We start from the raw sequence: 27,986 nt of genomic DNA, 5'->3' as shown, positions 1-27,986 counted from the left end.
GTGGGCAAAATCCTTATTTCCCAGGAGTCTGAGTGGCCTGAGCAAGGAAGGATGACCCTGTGACCTGGGTGTGCCCTGACGTTTCATATGGAGCCAGGCTGGGCTGGCGGGGGGTGCCCATGTGGAGAAGAGCAGGCTCTAGTGAGACCTTAGAGCCCCTTTCGGTGTCCAAAGGGGCTCCAAGAGAGCTGGAGAGGGATTTTGGACATTTTGGACAGGGGCATGGAGTGCCAGGACGAGGGGAAATGGTTTTGAACTGCCAGAGGGCAGGGTTGGACGGGATATTGTTCTTCCATCACACACATCCCTGTCTCCCATGTCTGGGAAGGAAAAGCACTTTTTGGCTTTGAGAGGTGCCAGCAGGGCCATGATGCCCCCAAAACTGCAAACCTGGCTGGGGTGGTGGCACCTGACAGTCCCCTCTCTGTCCCAACCCCTCTGCGGTTTGTCACCAGGAGATGGTGGAAGGATCAGCGTGCTGCGGGGTGTTGCGTGCCGGGTGTCCCCGCGACCACGGGGGCTGCGAGTCAGGGGTCCCGAAGGGCACAGCGGCTGCGTTCGGGGGATGCTGCGGGCGGGGATGCTGCGCACCGGGCGCTCCCGGGGGGCAGGGGGCGGAACAGGGGGCGTGTCCCGGAGCCGGGGGCGGTCTCGGGCGCCCCTCGGCCCCGTCCCGGTGCCCGCCCCGGTCCCTCCCCCGCCGAGGCGCCGGCGGTCGGCGCGGCCGCGGGGCTGCGCTCCCGCCACCGCTCCCGCCGCCCCCATGGGGCGCCCGACGGCGCGGCCGGCCCGGCGCGGGAGCTGAGCCCGGAGCCCCCCAGGTACCGTATCCCCGCCGAGACCGGGCATCCCCCCTCTGCCGGCCGGGCATTCTATCCCCGACCGCGGCCCGGGGTGTTCTCCCCCCGCCGGCACCGGGCATCCTGCCCCGCTCCGCGCCCCGTCCCCGGTGCCGGGCAGCCTCCTGCATTCCTGACCCCCGGCCCGCGCAGCCGCCCCCCGGCACCGGCCGCCCCTCTCATCCCCTCCCCGGGGCGCGGGGAGCTCGTTTCCCGGCCCGGAGCGGTGGGAAGGGGATGGAGGGGGCAGGAGCGGCCCTAGAGGGTGCCCCCCGACCCTCCGGGGGGTTTGTGATGGGCACTTGAGGGGCTTCTCGGGCACGGGGTGCCCCCCAAGGCGAGGCAGGCGGGACAATGGGGGGAAGGCTTGTTTTGCCCCTGGAGCACAGACCCCACGGCGTGGCCATGAGGTGCCGCAGCCGGGGCGAGGAGGGTTTACCCAGAGCCCAGGCTGGGCTTCAAACCTCTGGAAAATAGACGGATCACTACTTCTGAGGCCCAGCATGCGCCCCGCGGACGGCATCCTCCCACCTCTCCTGCCTTTGCAGTTGCGTTTCCTATTTAAAAGGGGCTTTTCTCTCCCTCCTTTGGCTTGGAAGCCAGCCCCAGCGGGCTGGGAGCCCAGCACGGCTGTCTGCCGGTGGCGGCTGTGCCTGCTGTGGCTCCAGAGTGAGTTTTGGGATTTGCATCTCTTGGCTGTGCCTCCCTTGCACCCCCGAGAGCCGCCTGGGGAGCAGGCTCTGGGAGCGGGGAGGTGCAGGGGTGGCTGGGGGAGGAAGATGGAGGAGGGAGAGGAGCAGATGTAGCCGAGGTCTGGGGTTCGGCCCCCGTTTCGGGAGCACGAGGGGAGCGGGCAGGCTGGGATGGGCTTCCCGCTGGGCTCCCACCCCGCTGCGGCACCGAGTCGCCCTCGCTGCCGGAGAGGATGCCCTGCGAGCAGGGCTGCCGAGTCCCGCTGAGCTCCTGCCCAGCTCCTCGGGGCCGAAAACATCCAGAAACCTCATCCAGGCTGCGTTTCCGATGGCTGCCGGACTTTTCCGGACCTGCTTCCCTGCCCTTTCCCCGGTGCATCCTCAGTGCTGGAGGAGTCAGCACCCCCTCGTTTTCCCGCAGCGCTCCTGGCCGTGGCACCCCTCACATACCGAGCTTGTTTTTCTCCCCTGGATAGGAGAAAACAGCGGGTTTTGGGGTGGCTGGGCTGGGAGCAGGCAGTCATTGCCTGAGGAGGAGGCAGCCAGGCAGCGGTGGTGGGACATTTCCTTCCTGGAAGGCAGGAAGTGATTATGTCTTTGCACGGAGCCTAAAAATAACGGGCAGGTCTCTGTTGTGAGCAAAACTCCCCTGGGATTTGCTTGATTTTTGCTTTTTTTATTAAGAGAGCGGGGCGGTGGAGAGGAGGTCTGTGAGCTCCGAGTCCTCCCTCCTGCATCCCAAACCACCCAGCTGGCGTGCACAAGGTGCTGCTTGTCCTGGGAAAGGTGTGGTCTGCAGCGCTTCCCGGCGTGGAAACGCAGCCCCCGTGGAAAAGGAGCCGTCCCGTTGTTCGGGCAGCCTTCCCCCGTTGGGAGGGGAGCCGTGGTTACCTATGAATAGCACAAAATCACAGCCCTCGCCTTCCCAAAACGCCCAGCGGGCTCCGCGTGGCGCTGGCCATCCCGGGCTTGTGGGCAGGGGGTTGTGCTGGGGGGGACAGGCTGAGCTCCCCGCCCTTGGGGACACCCTGCTCCCCCCTGCCAGCCGCAGTGGGGTCACACCACAGAACCTCCAGCAGGGAAAAGCTTGGCACGTCTGGTTTGGGTGTGGGGCTGTGCTGCTTCCTGGCGAGCTGGGGCTGTTTGGCATTGGACAAAAGCTTTGCCCACAGGTCGTTGGTCTCTTTGGAGATGCCCTCAGCCTTTATCTTCATGTTTTATGGCTTTTTGTTTTGTTTTTTCTTTGTGCTGCTGAAAGGAAACCCTTCAGGCGAGTGTGCTCACAGACCTTGAAACCACTGGCAGCGAGCTGACGGCACAAGCGGCAGCACTGGTGCTTCCAAGTCAGGGCTTTGTTCCTCTTTCCATTGCTGCTCGTTGATGAAACCCCTCACCTCAGCAGCAAGCAGCCCAAGCATCTCCTGCCTGCCCAAAAAAGCAGCACCACAGGGACGGGTGGGATGCATGAGGGAACCTGCCAGCAGGTCTTAAAAGTTTGGGGCTGTGAGGCAGCAGTTACAGGTGGGCTGTTTGCAAAACCCCGGAGTCACGGAATGGTTTGGAAGGGACCTTAAAGGTCATCCCGTTCCACTCCCGGCCATGGGTAGGAACACCTTCCGCCAGACCTGCTTGCTCCAAGCCCCGTCCAACACTCTGAGGAACATAATTCCTCCCAGGCTGTGCTTAGCAAGGCAGGTTAATTATGCTGATTAATAATGCAAATCAGGTTTGTGAAGAAGGGCTGCAGCCTGGATACCATTCCCAATCAATACTAACATCTTCCTCGTGGTGGGAGCAGACTGGCATCCCCATTTTTGGGGTGACTTTTTTCTCCTCTATGCCCTGTCTCTAACAGCTTTCCATGGCTTCAGAGTGAGATGTTTTAAACCAAGTAACTAAAGGCAAGTTGGTCACATGGAGGATGGGGATGTGGCACTCGGTTTTCTGCCAAGAAACAGGAGCGTGTTGGGGAGGGGGTGTGAAATGCCTGATCCTCGTTGTTCTGGATGCTCCTGCTCGGATCTGGGGGCAGGCATCCCATTGATGCTTTCTTGTGGTGCTCGGCAGATGCTGGTGGTGGGCAGATTGGCAGCACCGATCCTGGCCTGATTAGGAAATACCTCTGGACTTTCTAGGAAATGCTGCTTCTTTAGTTATATTTTTGGCTGTCGCCACCGGCTCTCCAAGGAGCTCATGAAGATGGAGGGCGGTCCCTTTTGCTCCTTTAAAGATATTAATAAATCAGTCAAGGCTTGTAAAAGCAGAGCTGTCTGCCGCAAAGTTGCCTTTCCATGGCCTTTTCCTGCCTGTGGCAAAGAGCTTTTGGGTTGATTTGAGGCATTTTGGTCCTTTGCCTTATTTTACCCTCACAGCTCAGTGGGTGGACAACACGTTCCAAATCATCCGCAGCTTAATGTGTTATTTCTCACCTTTATTTTTTTGTTTTATTATGTGTTTTAAGAAGCTGGGCCGCTTCCTTCCGGCATCACCTGGAACAACAGGAGCCTGGTTCCCATGCAGCCTTTGCTCTGGGATGTCTCCTGGCAGAGGCAGGCTGTCCCAGAGAAGCTGTATGTGATTTAATTTTCACTGTTTTTTTGAAGAAGAGGGTTAAAGAGCACGCTGGGGTTGGGGGCTGAGCTCCAGTGCTTCCTCTGGGCTCCGGTGATGCCCCTCCGGCTGCACCGGAGCTTCCTGCTGGCCTGAGGTGTTTCCTGCCTCCCTGCTTGGCTCAGCAGTGCTCCAGGGCTGCCCCTTGGTCCCTCAAGGATGCATCCATGCTGACCCCACGCTGAAAAGCTGCCGGGGCTGCCCCACGCCGAGGAAGGACGGATGCATTAGGAGGATGCTGCCATTGCTGCTGCTTCTTCCCAAAGGGCTTTGCTTTTAATTTAGAGGAGCTTTAAAAGCTATAAAGTATCTCGAGGGTGCACGGAAGGGGATTTATTTGATTTATTTCGTGCTGACAATGAGGCAGCCAGGCAAGTGCACGCTTCCTCTTCGGCGCGGTGGCCGGGCAGATGCATCCTGCAGCTGCAGCTTGACCACCTCCCACAATATTTAGCCCATTGTTTGCTCCAGCTTTGAGTCCTCGCCAGGTCCCCAGGTGTGGGAATAACCCCTGGGCCGAGGGGAAGGTGGGAGTGGTGGGAAGATGGAGGGCAGAGCACTGTCACAGCGTCGTGACTTCAGTGGGAGAGGCTGCGGCATCCGCACGCAGAGGATCCATTGGCACGCTCAAGTGGAATTCTCGGGATGCTCCCGGAGGCTCCTCTGGCATTCCCTGTCCAGGCTTGGCAGAGCTGGGTGTTTTGAAATAGGGTCTGGAGGGAAAGGGAAGCACTTCTGCCCTGCCCACCCGGAGGCTCCGTTTTCTCATTAGGCAGAAAGAATAATTAATCGGCAGTGCTTTGAATTTAGGCAAAACACCTGGAGAGGAACACTGCTGGTTTGTTTGGTGGGATGCCCTCATGGAGGGTGTTGGTTCTTTCGGCAGCTGGGGAGAAAATGGGCTCTTTGTTCAGGAACCTTGGCCACGATTGATCTCAGACTTGGCTTTGGGGTCTGTGAAAGGATGAGCTGCTGGCTGGGGAAATATTTCTGGAGTTGGTCCCCAAAAAGGAGGGCATGGTGCAGACAGGAGGCCAGGATGCTGTGCAGGGGGATGATCCTCTCTCTCCTAGGAAGGAGACAGTGTTGGTGAAAGGGAAGGGATGCTCAAAACCAACCCACGCCATCTGATGGCTAATGCCGTTGTAAAATCCATGTGGCTTGCTTCCCAGCCTCCTAACCTGGGACTGTAGAATCCCAGAATGGTTTGGGGTGGGAAGGACCTTAGAGACATCTCATTCCAACTCCCTACCATGAGCAAGGACACCTTCCACTAGACCAGGTTGCTCCAAGCTCCATCCAGGCTTCAACACTTTGAGAAGCATTGACAACTTCTCCAGGCATCCTGTTCCAGTGCAGGAATGTCACATGGTGTTTGCCAGCTGTGGCCAGCGATGGGGAAAAAAATAATATTTGGGCTGATCCAGAGCCCTTTGGTGGGCTGGTCCTGGCCAGGCTGGGCCCTGGGTTCCCGCTTCCCTCGGCTGGCCTGTGATGGTAGCTTCATTGCATCTCTTCCCATTGCAGCCACCAGCAATATTTGGTAAAGTTTTCAGCTAAAATCATTTTATGTGTTTTCCTGGAGCAGGGTTTTGCTTCCCTACTCATCCCAGTTTGTGTCCCAGCTTGCAGAGTGGGCACTGGGGGTTGTAAATCCTCCTACTCCCATCAGATGCAGCAATACCAGTAAATAGCTGCTCTCATTTGGATAACACCAGCACTTCCCATTTCCCGTGACTTTTTAGAGCAGTTCCCTTGGCTTCCCTCAGCTGCCACTTTGGGTAATTTCGGTACTTTTCTTGCTTGGTTTTGCCTGCCCAACCTAAGCAGGGAGTAAGGGAAGACGCTGAGTTGTGATTTCCTCTCTCTGTTCATTTTGTGGTTTGAAAGACAGTTTCCAAATCTGCCCGGCATCTTTTATGCCTGTTAGTTCTTGGTGTGGTTTGTCGGGAAAAGCAAATATCCCTGGGGATTTTAGGGTGAAAGTGGGTGTCTGTGGGGAGGGGAGAAAGACAAAGCAAATACAGGAGCTGCCTGCCGTGAAAGTGGGGGGTGGGATCCTGCAACACAAGGATGGCTGGAGCAAACCCAGAGGGATCGATCCAGCCCACTGTTGAAAAGATGCACCCATTCTGAGCAAGACAAGGGAAAAAAGGCATCCTGGCTGGATGCCCCATTCCTGCTTGCTGCCTGAGCTCTCCAAAGCCACTCAAAACCTCCCTATATATTTTTTTTATTTGCTTTAGTTTTGCCCTCACAGTGTTTATGTGAAAAAAACACTCAAGAGGACTTTGAAGAAACAGCACTGGCCTGAAACAACTGTTTTTGTTTCCCGCCCCCCCCCCCCCACTCCCTCCCTTTGCTCTTGTGTGTAAAAGAAACCAGGCTGCCTAATGGTGCAGAAAATTCACAGTAGAGCAACAAGTTTTCTGTGGAGAAGGGAAGGAAGATGGGGAGGAGGGGAAAATGTGTGCCTGGGCACAGTGGTCTAGAAATAGCACATTTTCCGCAGGCTTTCCCCCCTGGCTTGAAGCATTTGCAGCTGCTGGGGACATCACATTCACTGGGGTTGCAGTAAGGGATTGATCCTGTGCTGCCTGTAAGGCAGGAGGAGCAGCTGCAGAAGGATTTGTAGGGCTGGGTTAAAGCCATTCCTGGTATTCCCGGCACTGAGCATCGCCTCGGAGCAGGTACCATCCACCTTTGGGTGCTGCCAGGGTTATTCCCATGCAGCACAAAGGAGGTTTTACTGGGGACAGTCTCGTCGGGAGTGGGCAGAGTTTTTGTCTTTTCCAGGCTATCCCTTTGCCATCTCTGGCTTTGTTGGGAAGCAGGGATCCGGCCCTGGCTGGCGCAGACAGTGGCTCATTGTCACAGCCTGCTGGAGTGTGGCAGGATGGTCCTGGCCGCCGCCAGGCCTGGCCCTTTGCATTCCATCCTTGTTCGGGGATGAGCTCCCTGGGGATGAAGCGGGGGCTGCTTTCGGGGTCCCTGCCCGCCCTGGGTGCTCCCTTGGGTTGGGGATGGCTGGCTGCTGTACAGGCAGCTTCCAGACTGGCACACACCCGAAATGACCAAACATCCAGTAGTAGCACGTGCTCTCTGTCCGGGGAGTGGTTCGTGGGTGCAGGGGACGAGGCTCGGGGCTGTGCAGTGCCATGTGCTGACTCAGCAGATTTTAGGGACTGGATCCAGCATTTCGCCCTTTATTTCCCCCCCTCCCTCCTCAGCCCTACTTTCACCTCCCCATTGGTGTAAGCTGCATGGCAGGCAGGAAGAAAGCCTTTTGTGGCAGCGGGAGGGAAAGGGCTGGCTTAGCACTCCTTCCCTGGCCGGCTGTCAGCAGAGGCTTGCCCTGTGCCTGCCTGGAATTTTCCCATCCTAAATCAGGAGCGGCTGAAAAATAAATTCCTTCTCCCTTTTATTTCTTCTCCTACCTCCTTGTTTAGTTGTTTTTCTTTCCCCTTTTCCTCCCTGCTGCTCTCTGCCCGTTCCGGCACAGCTGCCCACGGATGATGGGTACGACGGCCAGCGCGGCACAGCAGGCGGTCTCGGCATCCCCGCTGGAGAGCCGGGCGCTGGGAGACGGCAGCATGGAGGACCAGCACTCCCTCAGCATCCACTCCTTCCAGACCCTCGGGCTCCACAACAGCAAGGCCAAGTCCATCATCACCAACAAAGTGGCGCCCGTGGTCATCACGTAAGTCCTTGGCAGCCTCTAAAATTCTGGGTTTCTCCACCTTCTTCTCTAAATATTGGGGTTTGTTTTGATCTTGACCTATGTTATTATTTTCTTCCTTTACCCTTTCATTTGCGTGCGTGTGGCTCTTGAAGGTACAACTGCAGGGAGGAGTTCCAGATCCATGATGACCTGCTGAAGGCCAACTACACGGTGGGACGCATTTCTGAGGCCACACTGGAGCACTACCTGGTGCAGGTGAGCATCTCTACCACCAAGTTCATCACCTGGCTCATTTCAGCTTTGAGGACCTCGGGAGTTTTTCAGGGGGACTCAGTTTGAAGATCACATAGAAAAAGCCAATTTTACACTCAGTTGTGTTCAAGTCCCGCCTTGCTCAAATCCACTGATGTCCCACCTACTCTCTTCTGATATTTTGCAGGGGAAATACTTCATGGTCAGGGACGTATATGGAAAATTAGATGTTTTGAACACTACTGGCAGCTGCGGCGCTCCCAACTTCCGTCAGGCCAAAGGAGGTTATGGCGTGTTCGGGATGGGGCAGCCCAGCCTCAACGGCTTCAAGCTCGTGCTGCAGAAACTGCAGAGAGAAGGCCACAAGGTTGGGACGGTGGGAATTGGGGTGGAAAAAAAGCCAGGAGAGCTTTTAGACAGCCTCTCACCTACTATTTGCAGGAATGCGTCTTCTTCTGTGTCCGTGAGGAGCCCGTGGTGTTCCTGCGGCTGGAGGGGGACTTTGTGTCCTACACCCCCCGGGGCAAGGAGAACCTCCACGAGAACCTGCAGCGCCTGCAGCGGGGCGTGCGGGCGGAGAGCCTGGAGCTGGCCATCCGCAAGGAGGTGAGCTGGGACGTGAAAGGGTGCACGTCCCACGGGTTCAGAGGCCAGTGGAGGGTTTGTGACGGGGCTTTTCCTGCCTCCCGTAGATCCGTGACTTTGCACAGCTGAGCGAGAGCGTCTACTACGTGTACAACGACATCGAGCGGCTGCGGGACGAGCCCCACGCCGTGCGTGTGCACTGTGACGAGGACATCCAGGTCACCGATGAGGTCTATCGCAGACCTGTCTTCCTCCAGCCCTCCTACAGGTCATTCCTCCTCCTCAGGGCTCTTGGCACCCCTTAAGCCACGTATCCCCCATGGTGGTGGGGATGAAGTCCCTCCATGGTCCCATCCTAACAAGGCTGTCTCTGTCCCGACAGGTACCACCGGCTGCCCCTGCCTGCCGAGGGAGCCCCTTTGGAGGAGCAGTTTGATGCTTTCATCCGCTGCCTCAGGGTGAGCAAAGGGAAAGCACCCGGTCTGTGGGGCCTCCTTGGGATTTGCTCTTGTGGTGTGTCAGAGACCGTGTCTGCCTGAGAGCATCTTCTGGTTTTCCTTAACTCTTCCTGTTAGAGGATGCCTGTGCCTGCAGATCCCACTCCCCTTGCTGTAGGATCTTGCTGGAGAAGTCCATGTTCAGCAGTTTATCCCTACCCCTGGCTAGAAATGACCATCCCTGGCCATCTCCAGGCAGCTCTTCCCTAAGTGGCTTTGGCAGGAATGATCTGCCTTTGGTGCAAAGGTTTTCCACATCAGAGCTGCTTTTTTTTTTTTCCCCAGTGGACTGGTCAGGCTGGTGGATGGAGAGAGCACTGGGCAGGGGAATGCAGTGGCTGGGCCACCCATTGTCCTGTCCTGCTCAATCCACCCCATCCCCTGAGCAAAAGGGAGATGCCACCCACCCCTCCATGCCTGGGCATGGCCTCCATCCCAGCCGCTGATGAGGCAGACCTGGCGCTCCTGGAAGCTGCTGGGGTCTCCATCCATCCCTCCATCCCTCCACCCATCCCTGTGTCCCTCCCTCCTAGGAGAGCCCCAGCCTGCTGCTGCGGGACCCCGGCAGACCCCCACCCGCGCTGCTCTTCGGCTGCCAGACTGGCGTGGGCAGGACCAACCTGGCCATGGCCATGGGCACCTTGGTCCTCCACCACCACCGAGGAGCTGCCCAGAAACCTGAGTAAGCTGAGCAGTCCCCAGGGTGGGACTGGGGGCATGCCCATTCCCCCTGGGGCTGGTTTGATTTCCTCCTTCTCCCACCGCAGCTTTCCCCCCTTGCCTAAGCCATCTCCTAGGGACAGGCTCTGGGTCATACAGACCTTCGTGGAGATGGTCCCCAAAGGCCAGCAGATGGTGGAGGAGGTAAGGGGGTGCTGGTGAACCTTCCAGCAGGGGGGTGGCTGGTAGGGAGGGAGGGATGGAGTTTCCCTTCAGAGCTGAGGCTTATGGAGCAATTTCCCACTTGCTCCTCCCGAGGTGGATGGTGCCATCGCCTCCTGCTCGGAGATGCACGACATGAAGGAAGCCATCTACGAGTACAAGAAGAAGCTGGAAGGGATTGGGGAGGACTATCAGATCCAGGTAATTGGAGAAGTGCTCGGATGCGAGCCGTCGGCACCAGGAAATTTATTGAGCTGTTTTTGCGCTGGGATGAGAAGAATGTAAATTCTGGAAACTCAAAGCTTCCTGTGAGATTTCCCAGCAATATGTAACCTGGAAGGTTGTGGAGTGTCTCTTTTTTTTTTTTTTTCCCAGTTGTTTTAAAAGCCATAAAATGGAGCAGACTGGGATTGGGGGAAAACAGACTGGTTTAGGCTTTGCTACTGCTTCTGGTAGATGACCTTGGGGGCAAATAATATCCCGTGGTCTGATTTCATCAGCTCTAAAATTGGAAAATCGATATCAGCCTGGATGGTAAAAGTCCTTGGGAGCTGGGAGGGATCATTGCAAATGTAGTCACCCAAGGTCATGCTTTTCTAGTTGTAGATTTATGTTTTTTCCTGTTGTTTTGAAGAGCCATCAGGCTGTCTTTCCATACTGGGAAGCTGTGGTCTTCCCTGCCCAACCAGGGGGCTCCTCACCAGGTGATGGAAGGAGGTTGGATGCTCAGATAGAAGTGCTGCCCTGATCCCACTTTCTTTGGAGATTAATTTTCCCATTTAAATGTTGAACATGGAGTGGAAGTGCCGGAGCATGTTGTAAAGAGCAACCTCAAACCAGGTGCCCTGTGGCAAAAAAAACCCATGAAAATGATTAAGCAACGGGAAAAGAGGATTTACTGTCACTTTTTTGTTGCTTAGCAGCAAATCCCAAATTTTATACTCTCCTGTTCCCTGTCAGGGTGGATTTGGTGCTGCTCGAGTGCTGGCAGGTTCTCTTGTGCAGCAGGGGAAGATTGGGCATGGGACAGGGGATTTTCCCATTGCCTTGAAGCCTTTCCCTGACTTTTCCCTGCTGGGGAAAGCTGCTCCATGTCATCCTGAACTCCTGGAGAACAAATGGCTGGGGGACTGCCGTAAATAAGCCTCAAGGAGTGTTTATTTGAAGTTTTTGTGGAGCAGGAGCAGGTTTAAACAGTGGTGAGGGGCCAGGAAAATGTGCTGGGGGTGCATGGAGGGTGAGGAGGCGAGGGGGAATAATGCTCAGTCTTTGGAAAACCAGCCTGGACTTCTTTGTGTTGAAGTGGTACTGGGTGAGCTGGTTGCTTTTGTGGGGAGGAAGGGCTTTTCTGGGCACGGAGGAATGATGTCTGTGGGTTTCTGCCTGGGTTTGTGGGGCAGAAATGGAGATTTGAGCCCTCAAGTGATGGAGGTGCAGGTGAATCCTTCTGTGGTATGCTGAGCAGCCAGACTCCCACAATACGTGGCTTTTCATGGCTGAAACACAAGTGGATCATTCCCCTTCCCACCCACAGGGTATTCAAGGGGACTTTTAGGAGGTTTGCCTTGGGTGAGAGCACTGGGGTGGGTTTTATTGCAGGAATCCAAGTGCTCGGGAAGCAGCACCACTCTCCTGTCGGTGCTGCCGGCAAACCTGGCACGGCTCCATCCCCACAGGCTTTGTTTTGAATTTCCAGAGCAAATCCCACTGCCTTTCCTCTTGATAAATGACTGCAGGCCGGATTTCTCTTGTGGAGAACAAGTAAATATTCATGAGTCAGCCACGTAATGTCAGGGATGAGCAAGCCCCGCTCGCCGAGCTGACCCCAGACACAGCCCCATCCTAAAGGGTTTTCCATCCTAGCCTGGGAAGTGGGTTCCAACAGGCTCTCTAGAGATAGTTGTGGATGCTGGGTGTTCCTTACCTGGTGCCAGGTTAATTTATTGGATGGGATGCTCAGAGATACAAACGCTCCCCCCCCAAAGTTCCTGAATTACGGAAAATCCTGAGGGGTTTGTGTTTCCTCCCTGAGAGGGAGAATATGTGGTGGAGAATATGTCTGGGTTGTGGAGGTGATGATAAAGAGGAGGGGGGGAGTTTACTGGAAACATAGGCATCAGGATGCTTCTGGACATGGAAAAGGGAGACACTTGGAAATGAAGGATATTGCAGGGTGTGTGGCTGGCACCAGGCCTTCTCTCCCCAGGGATGCCACTACCTGAGCATTTCATCCAAAGGCCACGGAGGTGGCTGGAACGGGGGCAGGACCTTGCATTTTCCAGACCCATCCCTTTGGGTTTGAATGTCCCAGCTGGACAGTGTGTCCATGTACAGCAGGGACTGGTTGGAACTGCTCCAGGTGTGTCCTTGTGCTAAGGGGAAGCTTTTGTTTTGAGCTGAAATGTGAATTTATGCATTTGAGAATCATTTAATACGGGAAATTTGAAATGTTTATTTGAAAAAAATAAAACAATCCAAAGTGTGTCTGTAGGGATTTTTCCCAGCCTTCTGATCTGCTGGGGGCTGCAGGACTGGTCAGCACTGAGCATCACAGATTCCTTTTGCTTCCAGGGGAGCAGCACCAAAGAGTATTTCCTCCAGAGGACTCTGCAGAGCCTTGAACGCTATTTCTACTTGATTGCCTTCAACTACTACCTTCACGAGCAGGTAAAAACCGCCAGAAAAACCCAAAACCCGCCTTCCTTGCCCTCCTTTTTTTTAAATTTTTTTTGGCTCTGTTGTGTGGGGTGGGGGCGGGGGGGCTTCCCCCTTTGTTTTCCCAGCAGGTTTTCTCGGTGGGGCAGGGGGATCAGAGCCCAGGCTGACGGTGCATCCCCCGCCGGCAGTACCCCCTGGGCTTTGCCCTCAGCTTCAGCAGGTGGATGTGCCGGCACCCGGAGCTGTACCGGCTGCAGGCGGACATGAACCGCTCCGAGCTCACCGTCACCGCCGAGCTCATCGCCACGGGCGCCCGGGTGCTGGTGAGTGAGTGGGTGCTGCCGAGTGGGCTGGCGCCTTCCCGGGGTGCTCGCCCTCCTGCGGGCGTGAAGGGCTGGGAGAGCCCCTTCAAAGCCCCGTTACGCCTGTGATGTGCTAACCTGTGTTCTCGGCTGACAGCTCCTAGAGGTGGATGCTGCAGCTCCAGTGATGCGTGGTCTCGTGCAGATTAAACCCTGTCGTCTGTCAGCCAGTTTGCAAAGGAGCCTTGTATGGGAATAAATCATGCAGATTCCGTTTTCTTAATGGTGGAAAAAGCCCCTTCTTTAGTCACGTTACTTGTTTTTATACAGTTTTACAGACCTCCTGTGTGACTACAGTTGGTCAGTGGCTTTCTTGCCAATTATTTTATTGGTTATTAACAAGTTGTTACCCTCACTCAAACCCCTGGTGTGTATATGCAGGAAAAGCTGTTGGTGAGAGCCAGTTTTCATTTTTCTATCTAGCGCTGCAAAACCAATTTATACAGGTGCTGGTTGTTTTTTACCCAGGAATAGATTGTTATGTTAAGGAACTGATCACACCAGGATTGCTTTCACATGGGAACTTGCAAAGGACTAGCCTGACTTAGAAGAAATGACAGGCTAGCCAGAGCAGGCCTGATTTTTGTGGCCTTTTTCTTATAATTTTTCTACTTTACTGCAACACCCTTGCAAATGGATGACAGCGAGCAGGTTGCAATTTTAATAAAGGAAAAAAGGAAGAGATATTGCCAAATTATACCACAGTACAAGCTGGCTTGTACTGGGCAAATTAATTCAACTGTCAGCTCCATAAATTAGCCCCTGGGTTGACTGACAGGAACGTCAACCAATTACATTCCTTCCTAAGCTGGAAGCATATCACTGGTCCAGGATTTGGGGAGAGTAAAAGATTAGAACTATGAGCTACCCAGACTGGGTTTTTCAAATGTCCTTTATAAAGAAGGGCTTGAGAATGAACTCCCTCTGTTGCCCCATGACCATCAGGTGAGTGGTTCTCTTTGTCTCTGACCCGCTCCCCTGCTGCGTTCACAGAGGGTTTCCCTGTTGTAGGGCAGGCGTCGTGGGCTCTCGGGTCCAGGTCCTGCTGGCATCCTCAGCAAGGATGGAACTAGATGGTTTTAAACTCCTTTCCAACCCGAGCCACGTGAGGATAGATGTGTGGCCAGAGATCCCTGTGCACGTGGATGTGTCTGGAGCATCCTGTGACGTGAGCCTGGGCAGCAGCTCTGTGGTTTCTGGGTGGGGTGGAGGAGGCCACTGATGCCTTGTGCTGCAAGAAGAGCCTGTCCCACCTTGGAAATGCAGCCAAAGGGCTTTGAGCCCTGGATGCTGCTGTTGGAAAGGTCTGGGGGCTTGTCCTGAGCAGAGTCCATGTGTTGTGGTGCACTGCAGAGCTGAGGGTGGAAAGGGGCATCCCTTGCCTGGACATTGCTCTGTTCCAGGTGGCGGATGAGCGCTTCTGCCCGGATGTGCTGAGCACTGCCAAGGAGATGAGCGTGGCCAACTTCCGAAGGGTGCCCAAAATGCCCGTCTATGGGACGGCACAGCCCAACTCCAAGGTGAGGGACATGATCCCACGTCAGGCAGGGACTCCACGTTGGCTCCCAGCTCTCCCATCACCCTTGGGCACCCTTTCCTTAGACCCTGGGCAGCGTCCTGCGGTACCTGACGGATGCCAAGAGGAAACATTCCCGCATTGTCTGGATCAACCTCCGGGAGGAAGCGGTCCTGGAGGGGAACGAGCAGATCTACACGCTGCGGGAGCCTGGGCTCCTGGAGGAGCTGATCCCTGTGCCTGCTGCCTCGCCCCAGCAGCTGGAGGTGAGCTCTGGGAGGTGCTGGATGCTGTGGAGGTTCCCAGGAACCCTCATGGGTGATTCCCACAGGCTTTCATAGTTCCTTGCCCTCTGGAGCTGCTGGCTTTGTTTTCCTTTGGGAACAAGAGAGCAAAGCAGAGATCTACCCTGGAAGAATTTATAGCATAACTTGAGCACAAGGGTAAAAGGCATCTGGGGAAAGGGGAGTGGATGATGTTCCCAGCTGGATTTCCAGGGGAGGCAGGCATTAGAGGAGCTTGGCTGCCAGCAGCAGCGTGGCTGCATGGAGGAGCTACCTGGTGTAGTGGGAAATGCTCCCATGGAGCACAGAGAGACCTGGGCAGAACTGGTGGCCAGGACCTGTGCTGGGGTTTGGGATGTTCACCTGCATCGAAAAACATTGATTAAAATCTTGCAAAAATTAGGAGGGGCGGGTGCTAGAGAGAGGGTTTCTCCATCCTCTGCAGAAGCTGGAGGCTGCCCTGAAGGGGGACCTGCTGAAGGGCCAGAAGTGGCTGGAGGTGTACCTGGAGGCAGAGAAGCAGATGAAGATGTTCAAGAGCTGCCTGACCACGCAGGAAATATTCAGCCAGCAGAAGAATTCCTGCCAGGGACTCACCTATGCCCGCATCCCCATCCCCGACTTCTGTGCTCCCAAGGAGCAGGTACCCAGGGAGGGGATGGTGCTGCTGCCTCCGTCCAGATGCTGTGCAGGAATGTCCCTTGGGTGCTCAGTGCTGGTGGGGTGCTTGCCAGGGCAGGGGGGGATCCCCAGGAGATGCTGCATGCAGAGGTTGTGTGTCTTCAGGTGGACAAGGATGGAACTGGAAACAAAGAGTTCAACCTGGAGGCTGTCAGACAAAGGGGGACCCGAAGGTGAGGAAGCCCTGGATCCCTAAAAAAACCCACTGGCTTCATCCTGGCAGGACTTTGACAGGCTCCTGGAGGCCATGAAGAGCGCCCTGGCTGAGGACTCGCGGGCAGCCTTCGTGTTCAACTGCTCCAGTGGCCGGGGCAGGACCACCACAGCCATGGTCATCGCTGTCCTCACCCTGTGGCACTTCAATGTGAGTATGAGGGGCTGCAACAACCCCTAGTGGGGTTCCTGGGGAGGCTCTGGAGAGTCCATGGCAGCTGTGTCACAGCCAGGGGCTTGAAAGCAGTGTGGACAGAGCCAGGGGTGGACTGTGGGGGTGGACATCTGTATGTTGTCATTTGTTGTGCCTAACTCCCAGTGAGCTCCAGAAATCTGGGTGAAACCCTGGTGAGCCTTTACCCTCTTCCTGAGAGCTCCTTCCCCAGGATGAAGGGTTAAGGGCAGGGGAGATCATGGAATTGTGGAATGGTTTGGGTTGGAATGAAGCTTAAAGCTCATCTCATTCCACCCTTTGCTGTGCGCAGGGACACCTTTCACTATCCCAGGTGCCTCCAAGCCCTGTCCAACCTGGCCTTGGACTCTTCCAAGAATCCAGGGGCAGCCACAGCTTCTCTGGGCACCCTGTGACAGTGCCTGGAACAGCCCTCTGTCTGTCCAGACATGTGGCTCCCTCCTTGGACAGGGGTAAAATTCTCATATTTTGTGCCTGGCAGAGGCAAGGTGGGGGATGCTGGGGGTCTATCACTGGCCAGGGGCTATGTACAAGTCACGAACGGGACGGGACTGCTGTGAAATGTGTCTCGAGCTGTTTATTTTTTAGCATCAGTCTCATTACATGTTTATGACAGTGGGAAGAATGCCAGCAGCTCACATCCCAGGCAACAGACCAAGAACTTAATGTTACAACTTACTTTAAAAGCTTTTTGAACAATCACACAAAGGAAAAGCATATTGACAGTAGTTTTATCTAACCACTATAAGCACACGTACCTTTGGTTAAAACAATGCTTGCTTATTTAGAATACAATCCTTGCTTGTAAGCCTTAAGATACAATGCACAGAGCTCCACTATTAAGCTTAGACCTTCCTAATATCTCACCAGAGATACTTTTCTGCAACTTAGAGAGTTATTCTACCCAAGCGTTGATACACAGACCATTGTTCTATTTGTCCTTTCTTCTTGTATACTTTTTCTGCTGACAAATCTTATAGCTACTGCTTAACTCTAATCCCCATCCTGCTGTCTCTGAGGCCTGCCTTCTGCAACGTGCCCAAAACCCTCTGATTTTAAGGAATCCCACAAGGGTCCTGCTGGGCTGGGCACAGGCTCTGCATTTTTGTGCAGCCCATTATGACCCAGTCCCCTCTGACCACCCCAGGGTATCCCTGAGATGAGTGAGGAGGAAATCGTGAGTGTGCCCGACGCCAAGTACACCAAGGGGGAGTTCGAGGTGAGTCCTGGGGCTCTCCCTCTGCTCCCTCAAGCCACAGCTGCTCGTTTGGAGGGGCAGTGGGACAAGGCAGGGAGGCTCCTGGTGAAGCCCTGCTGCTCCTGCCCATGCTCCAGGTGGTGATGAAGGTGGTCCAGCTCCTGCCTGATGGTCACCGGATGAAGAAGGAGGTGGACATGGCCCTGGACACGGTCAGTGAGACCATGACCCCCATGCACTACCACCTGCGGGAGATCATCATCTGCACCTACCGCCAGGTGAGCCCCTCTGCCCACGGGCAATTCCAGAGGGTGCAGCCGGGCTCTGGGACAGCCCTGCCAAAGCTGGGTGGCTTCTCAGGCTGAAGCTCTCTGGTGTGTCACCAGAGAGGTGCCAGGGTTCTTGTGTCACGTGTTGGAATCTGTGATAGTCAAATGATCCCCAGGCTGTAGAAAGTCTCTGTCTCTCAGCCCCATTGCCAAAGAAGAAATCATAATTGGTCTGTGCTGTTTCCAGGTTGTTTATTCTGTTTATCTCTCACATGTTCTGCTGCCCTGCCCAGCTCTGTCCTGCAGGGCAGCGTGTGGGGCTCTGCCCTCAGTGGGATGTGACAAACATTAAATACCAGAAACTCCCTGGGCTGGATTTACAAGAACGTGCCAATATCTGTCACCTACGTTGGACAGTGTGTCCCCAGCCTGAACCAACAGAAAAATGCCAACACCACAGTGAAACATGGAGGGCATGAAGAAGGAGAAAAAGGACAAGGCACACCCAATTTCCTCCATCTTGTCCCCTTTGGGCCCCTTATCTAGAATCCTAAAATTTGACTTTTGCACCCATGCCACACTTAATTATTACTTATATCAAACACTCAGAGCTGGTAATTCATCCTGTAAGATTGAAAATTCTTTTCCATGGCCAGAGATCACAGCCAGTGTCTCTGGGGGCTCTGTCCAGGGGGGTTCCTGACCCCTGCCAGGGTCCCAGACCTGCCAGGGCAGCCAGAGGGATGCCCTGGATTCCCACAGTCACGGTCACCCTCGGATCTGGTGCTGTCCCTTGCTGTCCTGCATTCCTGCCAGAGTCCAGCCTGCATCCCACATCCCAGTCAGCATTGCTCTCATCCAGCATCCCATCCCATCCCATCGGCAGAGGGCAGGGCTGCTCTGTCCTGCTCCATTCCCAGCCCCAAAGGCTCCTCTGGCTGAGTTTGGGAAGGTATCCAGCTTTGGGAAGGGGAGCTGCCCCTGGGGGTGGACTCCATGGCCTGCTGAGCCTGTGCTCCACAGCCCTGTTTTACTTGGGAGCCTCTGTGGAGCTGATGAAGAAGCAAAAAGGATTCTTTTAAGCAGATTTGGGATATTTCAAACCTGTGTAGCTGTATCACAGGGCCTTGGAAGGGCAGAGCCCATGGCCTGGTGTTATTCCTGGGGTGGTTTGTGCCACATCCCACTGGCAAGTCCTCGCTGCAGCTCTTGCTCCAGCTGCCATTGATCTGTGTTTTCAATTAACAGCTGCCAATGATTAATGGAGGGAAGAAAAACCAAAATGTTCAATCACCCAGGAACATCTGCAGCTTCCTGGGGATTTGCCTCCTGCTTCCTGAGATCCTCTGCATTTTTTGGGGAGCTGGGAGAGAAAACCCCTGGAGACTTAACTATTTGCAGACGTAGCAGTTATTAATAATTTATAATCACATTTATTTTTATTAATTTATTTTTATTCAGGATAAGTAATTTAATTTTGGCTTTCCCTCCTTTACTATGGGGATGTGGCCATGTGGGGAGTGTCACCTTCTTGGCTGTCAGGCCTAGCACGGGGGTGATCCTGGGCTGTATCTGATTTCCAGGCTGGCATCCTGGTGGGAAGGCAAGATAAGGAGGGTTTCATCCACTCCCTCTGCTCAAGGAGGAACCTCTTGGCTGCTCCATCCATCCCATTTGATTTGGCTTGGCCCTGAGGAAATGCTTTAATTTTAATTTGGTTTTTGATTTTTTTCCTCAGTGATGGGCAGATTGGAAAAGAGAATTATGGGAATTGTTGGGGTTTTGGGAGCCTGGTGGGAGATGCTTTGCAGGGTTAAGGCAAACAGAGGGAAAGGTGTTTTGGAGGCTTGGTTTGGTTTGTTCTGACCTCTTCCTACCCCTAACTGGGAGGAAAAAATAGGAAAATACAGGAAAATACAAATAATGGGATAAAAGATAAATGATAGGATAATAAGATGGTAAATGATAAGATAATAGAAGAGAAAAGGATAATAGAATAAAATGAGAAGTAATAGAGTAATAGAAGAAAATTAAATAAGATAATAGAATAAAATGAGAAGTAATACGGTAACAGACGAAAATTGGATAAAAGGAGAAAATTAAATAGGATAATAGAATAAAATGATAAGTAACACAAGAAAAATAAATAACATAATACACGAAAACAATAAATAATAGGATAAAAAATAAGTAGGATAAGATAACAACATAGTAATAATAGGATAATAGAAGGAAAAATAAATAGGTTAATACAGTACCAGGATAAATAATGGGATTATAGGATTTGCTTTCTACAAATACTGGCACACACAGGTGTAGGAGATACTTTTTCCCAAGGGCAGAGCTGGAGTGAGGAATTGCTGTTTTTTGGGGTGGCCTGTGGGATAAGAGCTCTGATTTATTAGTATTTATTAATTCCTAGAAAGGGCAGCATGCAGGGCTTAAAATAATGGCAATAATAATACCAATAAAAATTACTGTATAACTACATACAATATCTAATAAAGCAATAAATATAAATATTGAATGCATGAACACTATTATATATATAAAACGTATTTACAATTCATATATATAAAATAGTATAGGGACATGTGATGGCCATCAACTCCTCTCCTCTCTCCTCTCTCCTCCTCTCGAGTTGTTTTTCCCTGGGGAAGTGCTTGGCTGTCAGTTCCTGCTCCTGCCCCACATTTAGCCATCCCTCACCTATTTTTGAGCTCTGGGAATGTTGTCACCCTCTGGAAACCACAAGGAAATGAGAGCCTGGAGCGCCAAGCCCCGCTAGGAGCAGGCTGGACAGATGCACTCCTCTTGTCCCCAGAGTGTTCCTCCCTCTTCCTGTGCCCTTCCCAGGCTCCTCCCAGGGCTGTGGGTGAGGATGGGATGCAGGAGCTGCCCTGGGGGTGCCACAGGTGCCTCAGCCAGGCTGTTCCTTCCAGGGAAAGTCGGGCAAGGATGAGAGGGAGGCGCAGACGCTGCAGCTGAGGAGCCTGCAGTACCTGGAGCGCTACATCTTCCTCATCCTCTTCAATGCCTACCTGCACCTGGAGAAGAAGGACTCCTGGCAGAGGCCCTTCAGCCTCTGGATGCGTGAGGTGAGGCTTTCCCAGGCTGCCACCTCGTGTTTATGTGGGAATACAGGAATTTACTGCGAAGCAGGCACCCATCCTTCGCTTACATCTGATTACATCTGATTTCTAGGCTTGTTGGGGTGTTGTCTGTGCTCCCTTTGCTCCCTGGGCTGGTGGCTCTCATGGAAAGCCACTGGAGATGGATGGCATCCCACCACATGGATGGGGAGCTCTCCCACCCCAAACCTGCTCTTTTCCCCTGGTTTGAGTTTCCCAGGGGTTTAGTTGTGATTGCAGCATTTGGGGCTGGGGGCCCACCAGCCAAACAGGACGGGTGGCACAGGGGATGGAAGGGTGGGATATCCCCTTGGATATCCAAGGGGACTGGGAACCAGCTGGAAAAATGGAATGGGGGGCAAGTGAGAGACCCTAAATGATCCTTATGGAATGGGGGAAGGCTGGGTAAGAGACCCTAAATTGCCCATATTTCCTGCTTGAGGGAGTTGTAGTTGCTGGATTTATTTGGGATACATTGATTTGAATGGGAATGTTGGGGCGGGGGGGGCTGTAAATTTTCCTAGGAAAGGGACTTTGGAGGTGGTACAAGTGCTGTGGGGATCAGAGGGGTGTGTGTGCTGGTGCCTGGGGTGGGTTCTTCTGCATGAGAGTGAGGGGGGAGAAGGGAAAATGGGGACATGGCAATTTTAATAACGCTATTATTATTATTATTACGACATTTTAATTATTTGCATTTATTTAAACTTTATTATTGCACGAGAGTCTCTTTATTATTTTCAATCCTGATTTCTGTTGTTTCACTGTATTACTTCTATCGACGTACCCTATAACTTCAGTTGTTCTTTATTTATTTTGTCATTTCCATCTCTTGCTTCTATTATGGTGCAGAGAGTTTTTCTCCCCCTCCGGGTGCCCGCCCCGCTCTGGCATCCCGGTTATGCCGGTGTTTGCATTGCCGCCGGCTGGGTGCTGGCTGGAGCAGCTTCTGTGGAGATTTGGGATGTTTGCTGCTGGCTGGATGCAGGAGGCCTGTGGTTGAACACAGTTTTTAATGCAGCACTTTTTGGGGCTGCATCCTTTAGTGCAGAACCCTTTAGTGTCATGCCTTTTGGGGCTGCACTTTTAGTACATCCTTTATCGCATCCTTTAGTGCTGCACCTTTTGCAGCTGCATCTTTTGGGGCTGCATCCTTTAGCGCTGCACTTTTTGGGACTGCACCTTTAATGCTGTATTTTTTAAAGCTTCTGGGGCTGCATCCTTTAGTGCTGCACCTTTTGGGCTGCATTTCCATCACGTGGATTTACATCTGCCCTCTGTGCCCCTGTTTGCCAGAGCATCTTTTAGTGCCGCATCTTTCTTTTGGCACTGCATCTCTTCTGAGTGCAGCCCCAAAAGGTGCTGCCCCTTTTAATGCCACATCTCCACGTGCGTGGGGTTTCCATCCCCCCCTCCCCACTCCCCAGCCCAACCTGTGGATACAAGGAGCCTTTGACCCCCGGGGCGCCCCTTCCTGCTGCATAATCCCTGCGTTTTTAGCAAAAACAAGGCACCATTGTAGCTTTTTGGCAGGAGGGTGCCAAAGCCAAGAAACCCTGTGATGGCTGACCCCAGCAGCAAGGAAGAGGCTTAGAAAATGGATAAACTGGGGCTGGAAAGAGGCTGGGGGAGGTGAAGGGGGTGCTGCCGGCATGGGGAGGGGATGCTGGGGATCTTCACCCCGGAGGTGGCAAAAGCATCCCTGGGGTGGGAGGGGGATCCAATCTCCCCTGTCCCTCTGTTTGCAGGTGGCTGCAGTGGCTGGGGTCTACGAGGTGCTGAACCAGCTGGGATTCCCAGAGCTGGAGAGCCTGGAGGGCAAAGCCCTGTGCACACTGCAGGGCCGCTGGCGGGCGCAGGGGGCCACGTCCCGTCCCTTCCGCGGGGACTTCATGTAGGACGGGGCCCGGGGGAGCCCTGCTGCTTTCTGTGGGGTGGGGAAGAGCATTAAAAAAAAAAAAAAAGACTGTTTTCCCCAAATCTGAGGGTGTGGGGAGGGAGCGGCGAGCCTCGAAGCTGCCTTAGAGTGGGAGGATTTCTGGGGTTCTTTTGGACGCAATAAAAATATTGTAAATTAAAAATCGAGACTTTCCTTGCTTTCTCCCTGAGGCAGTGCGGCATTTACACAAATTTATATATTTATACACACAGAGGTGTATTTATGTGAATAAACTCACAAATGTACATGTCTATATACACATAAATATATGTGGTTATATTTTTACAGCTCCACGTATATATGGAGCCATAAACACCAACAGTCAGAATTAGGACTCACAGAAATCCCAGTCACTTCATACCTGGGTATTTTTAGGGCTTGGGCATATTTGTTGATTTTTTCCACTTCTTTTTAGTCGTGGGTACAGCTGGGGGAATGGTAGCTGTGGTACCCAGTTTTGGGGTCCTGCTCCCCAGGTTGAGTGCCAGGGTGGTGCTGAGGGGGCTGACCTGCTCAGCAAAGGCATAAAAGCAAAATCAATGCCAGGGGTAGTTCCTTTGTTTTTTGAGGAAAGAGTGAAAAATGAAGTTAATCCAAAGGAGATTATATAAATGAGGGGTCCCAGTGCCCTGCTGGCCTCCCAGTGGGATGAGAGGAGTTTGGGGGGGCAGGTGAGGGGGAAGTCTCTTGGAGGGGGGAGAGAATAGGATGAGGAGCACAAAAGCAGGAGCACACGCTTCGTCTGTCCCAGCAGCTGCTTTCATCCACTGCCAGTGGCGGGAGGTGGCAGAAATTCAAAGGTGGAGGCTGGAAAGAAAAACAACATTTTAAAATAGCAAAGTGCTGCTTTTTCTTCAGCCTTGGCTGTGACAGACTCAGGTTCCAAGGGGTCCCTCATTTTCTTTTTTTTCAGCTTAGCCAAGATTGGGGTCGTGCTTTTAAATTTTTTTTCCTTTCTTCAGGCAGAAATACCTGCCTGAATGTTTTGCCCCTTGCTGAGTGTTGCAGTGTTTGGATAACTTGCTGCTGATGCAGTCAGACAGTTGACTGAGTAATTTCAAGAGGCTGTTGAGGCTATTTTCCCTCCTTTTTTTCCCCTCTTATTTTAGTTTTTAACGTCCTCTCTATCCTCACATCCTCATTTATTCTCCCTTACTAAAGCAATTACCTGCAGGCTCTTTTGCTGCAAATCCTTCTGCCCCAGCAGCAACCCTTGGAAGCAACCCTGCTTATTAGCCCTCTCTTAATTGGGGAGAGTTTTTAATTGCTTAGGAAATCCCAGCCTCTTTTAATCTTGGTAATGAAGGCTGGAGCTTTGCATCACCTGGTCTGAGGGACTCAAAGGCTTCATTCTGCTTTCCCACCATCCTAACAAGTGATTTCCAAAGCAGGGCTACAGCAATTGCCTGGGAAGAAAAATATTCTGGGAGAGGGGAATGTGTTTGAATGTGAAAAATCAACCGTGCTGTGTTTATTCCTTCTTTTCCCCAGGCTGGGGAGGCAGAAACCCAGATCCCTCTCCTAGATGAGGAGTTAAAACCTGGCTCTGAATGGCCTGGATTTTCTGCTCCAAGGGAAAAGGATTGGCAATTCTGAAAGGATTCAGCCAGAGACAAAGCAAACAAGGGGTTATGTATCATAAATTCTATAGCTAAAATATAGACTCATTATTGAGTGTATATTATGTATTTTAAATGCTATATGTCTATAGCCTACATTTTATTACCTATATGGTGGATACATTATATATAGATTTTGTATATAATGATAGAAAATAGACATTCTAGACTTATTCTGTACAATGTAAATGCCAGAAATATTAAATACATTAAATATTTTAAATTCTATATAATAACAACCAGGAGCAACCTGGGCTAGTGGAAGGTGTCCCATGGCAGGAGGGTAAAAAGCAGCTATGAATTGGATGGGGTTAATGAGCCTTACTGGGGTATATTCCCTGGAGGAGCAGGAGTTCTTCCCAGGGGAGCACCAGAAAGAAGGTGTGTGGACTAAAATATCTACAAAAAAAGAAACTCCAAGTGTGTTTTTACATTAAAACACCAAGAGCTCATTGATCAATTTTATTGATTTTCATGGAAACTGGTTTTCTGCAGGTTCCTGACCCTCAGTTAACTCCTAAATCTCCACTTTCCTCACCTTGTTCAGGGCTTGGAGTGGGACTACAGCCAAGGGGGTCTGAGGTTATTTTGGGGTAGGGAATGAAACATTAAATATGAAATCCCAGCCAGCAGTCCTAAGGGATTAATTTCAGGGCAGGACAGATGGGTCTGTGGCTGGTTGTCTGCTCTGTTGGTGTTGACCCCAGATTTGTGTCTCATTGGGAACACCGGGCATCCCTACAGCTCTGGGTGCCATCACCCATTTTTGGGGCTTTGTTTTGTCTCCAAAACCCTTTTTCCCAAACCTGCAAGCTCACAGGGAAATGGCAAAGAGTCAGGCTCTGTGTTGCAGCCAAAGGAAAGTCCCAGCACTGCCCAAAATCACCCCACTTCTCTCTTGGTTGTACACATAGGCTGGGATGGGTCATGGAAACTCTTAATATCCCTTAAAAAAACCCAATCTACCCCTTCTTCCACCTGTGGAAAAAGGTATTAGTGGCATTGGTGCTGCTGGAGCTTAGAAGAGGTGAAATGTGGAGCTGGAGAACACTGAAAGGGGGCCCACAGCTGCCTTAATAAATGGTGTAAGTGGCTCTTCTACCTGCGACAGAGAGGAGAGGCTTTAGTTCAATATTTGTATATATTTGCCAGAGGAGCCTTGCACCACATCATCTCCCCAGAAAATCCAGCATGCTGCAGCCTTAAGGGGAGTGAGGACAAATTGTCCTGAGGTGGAGCTGCCTGGAGCTCAAACCCAAACCAGGGGCACCTGTACCCTCCTCCCAGTTCCCCCATGAGCTTCCCCTGGGGCTGCTCAGGAAGCCCTGAGCACGGAGCAAAGGAGGGATGCTCCTTCCTCCACGCCAAAATGCCCTGCATCATCATCAAAGAGGATTTTTTGGCTAGTTTGGGAGCCTGGCTCCATTGTCATGAGAGCAGGAAGTGTTTTAATGACTTTTCCCCCCCTTTTCTTTCTGGGGGAAACGTGGCAATGGGGCTGTTTGTAGCTGTGCTGCTGCCTAACGAGATTAAATTTGACATGGATAATTAACTAATGGATTATTAATGCTTCTGCTTGCCTTCCCCATCCCTGAGGGTTTGGGGTATGGTGATGTGTCCTTTCCAGGATTTTCTCTGCAGCAGATGTTCTGCACTCCTGTTCTTGTCTCATAGCAAAGGTTATGTTTAAGGGTGTAATTAAAACATTTTATAAATTGAAGCATGATCAACCTGTAACCATTGGCTGAATAATATTTACTATTCATACAGGGACAAAACCTCTCTTTTACATCCCTATTAAAATGTATTTTAAGATAAAACACTTCCTGAAAAAAAAATAGAAGAAAAGATTTTTGGAACAGAATAAAACCCCTGTGACTCAATCCATGGGGAATTCCAGGTCAAAATCTGCCTTGGAAGTAGAGGTATCCCCATATTTCTTGCCCCTGTGAGGAGGTGGGTGCAGAGGTGCTTTCTCCCTGCCCAGCCTTTCCCTTTGGGTGCAGCTTGTTTGGTGTGAGGAATATTTCAGTGGAGCTTTGCACCACGTGTACCCTTGGCTGGAAGGCTGTCTGCTTCCAGAGAAAGCAAAGCTTTCTGCCAGGAACCTTTTTTTTTTTCTGGGAGAACAATAATATAGATATATAAATCTGCTGTGTGAGTGGTGATAAAGTGGCAAGAAACTTTATCCCAACCCCACCATCTCTGTGAAACTGTACCCAGATAAATGGGCCTGGGAGCTCCCCTTTCTTTCAAGATTATACATTTTTTTAATGTTAAATTTTCAAAATTCAATTAATTTTTAAAATTATTTATTTATATTAATGATTATGTATTTATTTATTATAATTTTTATTTTTATTTATTTTTTATATTTCTTATTATTTATTTTATTATAATTTTATTCACTATTTTTATTTATATTAATGTTTATGTAATTTATTTTATTTTTAAATGTTTATTTTATTTTTATTTTTATTATAAATTTTATTCATTATTATTTATTTATATTAATGTTTATGTGTTTTATTTATTTTATTTTCATAGTTTTATTTATTTTCTTTTAAAATTTGTATTTTATTTTTAATTTTTATTTTTATTTTATTATATTTTTTTAGTCATACTTTTATTAAAAGTATGAGCATACAGCTGGTCCTGGCCAGATTTTCCCTTCCTGCATCTTTGCATCAGACAGGGGCCCTGGCAAAGGGACCCCTCCTTGGGCTTCAGAGAGGTAAAAGCAACAGGGCTGCTCTGACCTCAGCCAGGGATTTTATTCCTCCTCCTCTTATGGGCAAGTAGAAATTTTTGGAAGCTGAACTTCATGTGTCTTTCTGGTTTTTATCCATCCAAAAGGGAAAATGTGCCGAGGAGTCAATATTCCACTGGCACATGGGGCTGCAAGGGGAAACCTGCCACAGCCCCAGCCAAATCACTGCAGCTATCAGAGGCTTCAGGGCTGTGCTTTTCCCAATAAAAAAATCCCCTTTTACCCTGTTTTTCTGCCCAGCTGGGGCAGCTCTGCCAACTGTACCCAAGTCCCACAGCCATCAGCTTTTCAGGGCCCAGCTCAGGAGTGTTTCCCTTTAATTCTGGTGAAAATTGAGCGTGTTTGGGGCTGGGGGTGATATAATTTCTATTTACAGCAGCAGGAAGGAGGCATGTGCTGGCTTGGGGCCACCACAAATAGCTCTGGACATGAGAGTTCTTAAAATAATATTAATAATAATAATAATTTCCATGTTTTCCTTGCTGGGATGTCCCCCTCCGGCAGAACCCCCCGATGAAACCTCTGCAAAGGGAGCACATCTGGGTTTCATTTTTACAGCTGAAGACTAGTAATTAAGATGCTTTTGCAGAGCCAGGGCTTGAAAAACTAAAAATAAAAGCCATATAGGCACAGTACCAGACCTCCAAGCACCAGAAAAGCCCTTTTCCCCCCCGTTTTCACCCTCCCAGCTCCACTGGACTCCTGGGCATGGCCAAGCCCCTGTTTTGGGGGGCAGGGGGAGCAATAAATCATGGGCTGAAAGGGGATGGTGCAGAGAAATGGGATTTTTGGCTAAACCCAGAAGAGCAATGGAAATGCTAACCTGTGTAGAGGGTAGCAGCAAGGGGAGGATTTCCAAAGCTCCAAAACCTATGGACATCATGCAAAGAAATCAGGCTTGGCTTTTCTTATTGCAGCAAAATGTGCACAAACCATGGACCTCAGGCTTGGAATGACTTTCTCCCTCTATTTCTCACTTTTCTGACATGAATATTGCAGGGAAGGGAAAAAAAAGCAGTTGTTCTCCAGCCCTCCACCACCTCAAGGTGCTTCTGGCCCCAAGCTAATTAAAAATTAATTTTCCCCAGCTCGAACTAAAAGAGGAGATGGGGCTCAA

General features: G+C 51.6%; 1 protein-coding gene across 1 annotated transcript; it reads left to right on the top strand.

Moving 5' to 3' along the window:
- Window positions 1–737: 737 nt before the first annotated feature.
- On the top strand, window positions 738–22,745 carry PALD1 (phosphatase domain containing paladin 1). The gene is made up of 20 exons (XM_021543850.2): window positions 738–821; window positions 7,644–7,841; window positions 7,976–8,078; window positions 8,263–8,442; window positions 8,517–8,681; window positions 8,768–8,928; window positions 9,043–9,118; window positions 9,691–9,839; window positions 9,925–10,021; window positions 10,136–10,240; window positions 12,611–12,706; window positions 12,886–13,020; window positions 14,463–14,579; window positions 14,662–14,841; window positions 15,305–15,502; window positions 15,764–15,904; window positions 17,094–17,165; window positions 17,282–17,422; window positions 20,356–20,511; window positions 22,290–22,745. The coding sequence occupies exons 2-20, from the start codon at window positions 7,654–7,656 to the stop codon at window positions 22,437–22,439; spliced, it is 2,610 nt and encodes an 869-aa protein (XP_021399525.2). The 5' UTR covers window positions 738–821; window positions 7,644–7,653; the 3' UTR covers window positions 22,440–22,745.
- Window positions 22,746–27,986: the final 5,241 nt, after the last annotated feature.

The sequence above is a fragment of the Lonchura striata genome, chromosome 7 (genome assembly GCF_046129695.1).
Source record: "Lonchura striata isolate bLonStr1 chromosome 7, bLonStr1.mat, whole genome shotgun sequence".
Taxonomy (NCBI): domain Eukaryota; kingdom Metazoa; phylum Chordata; class Aves; order Passeriformes; family Estrildidae; genus Lonchura; species Lonchura striata.
Note: the sequence above shows the minus strand (reverse complement) of the source record. Positions and strands in the feature narration are given on the sequence as shown.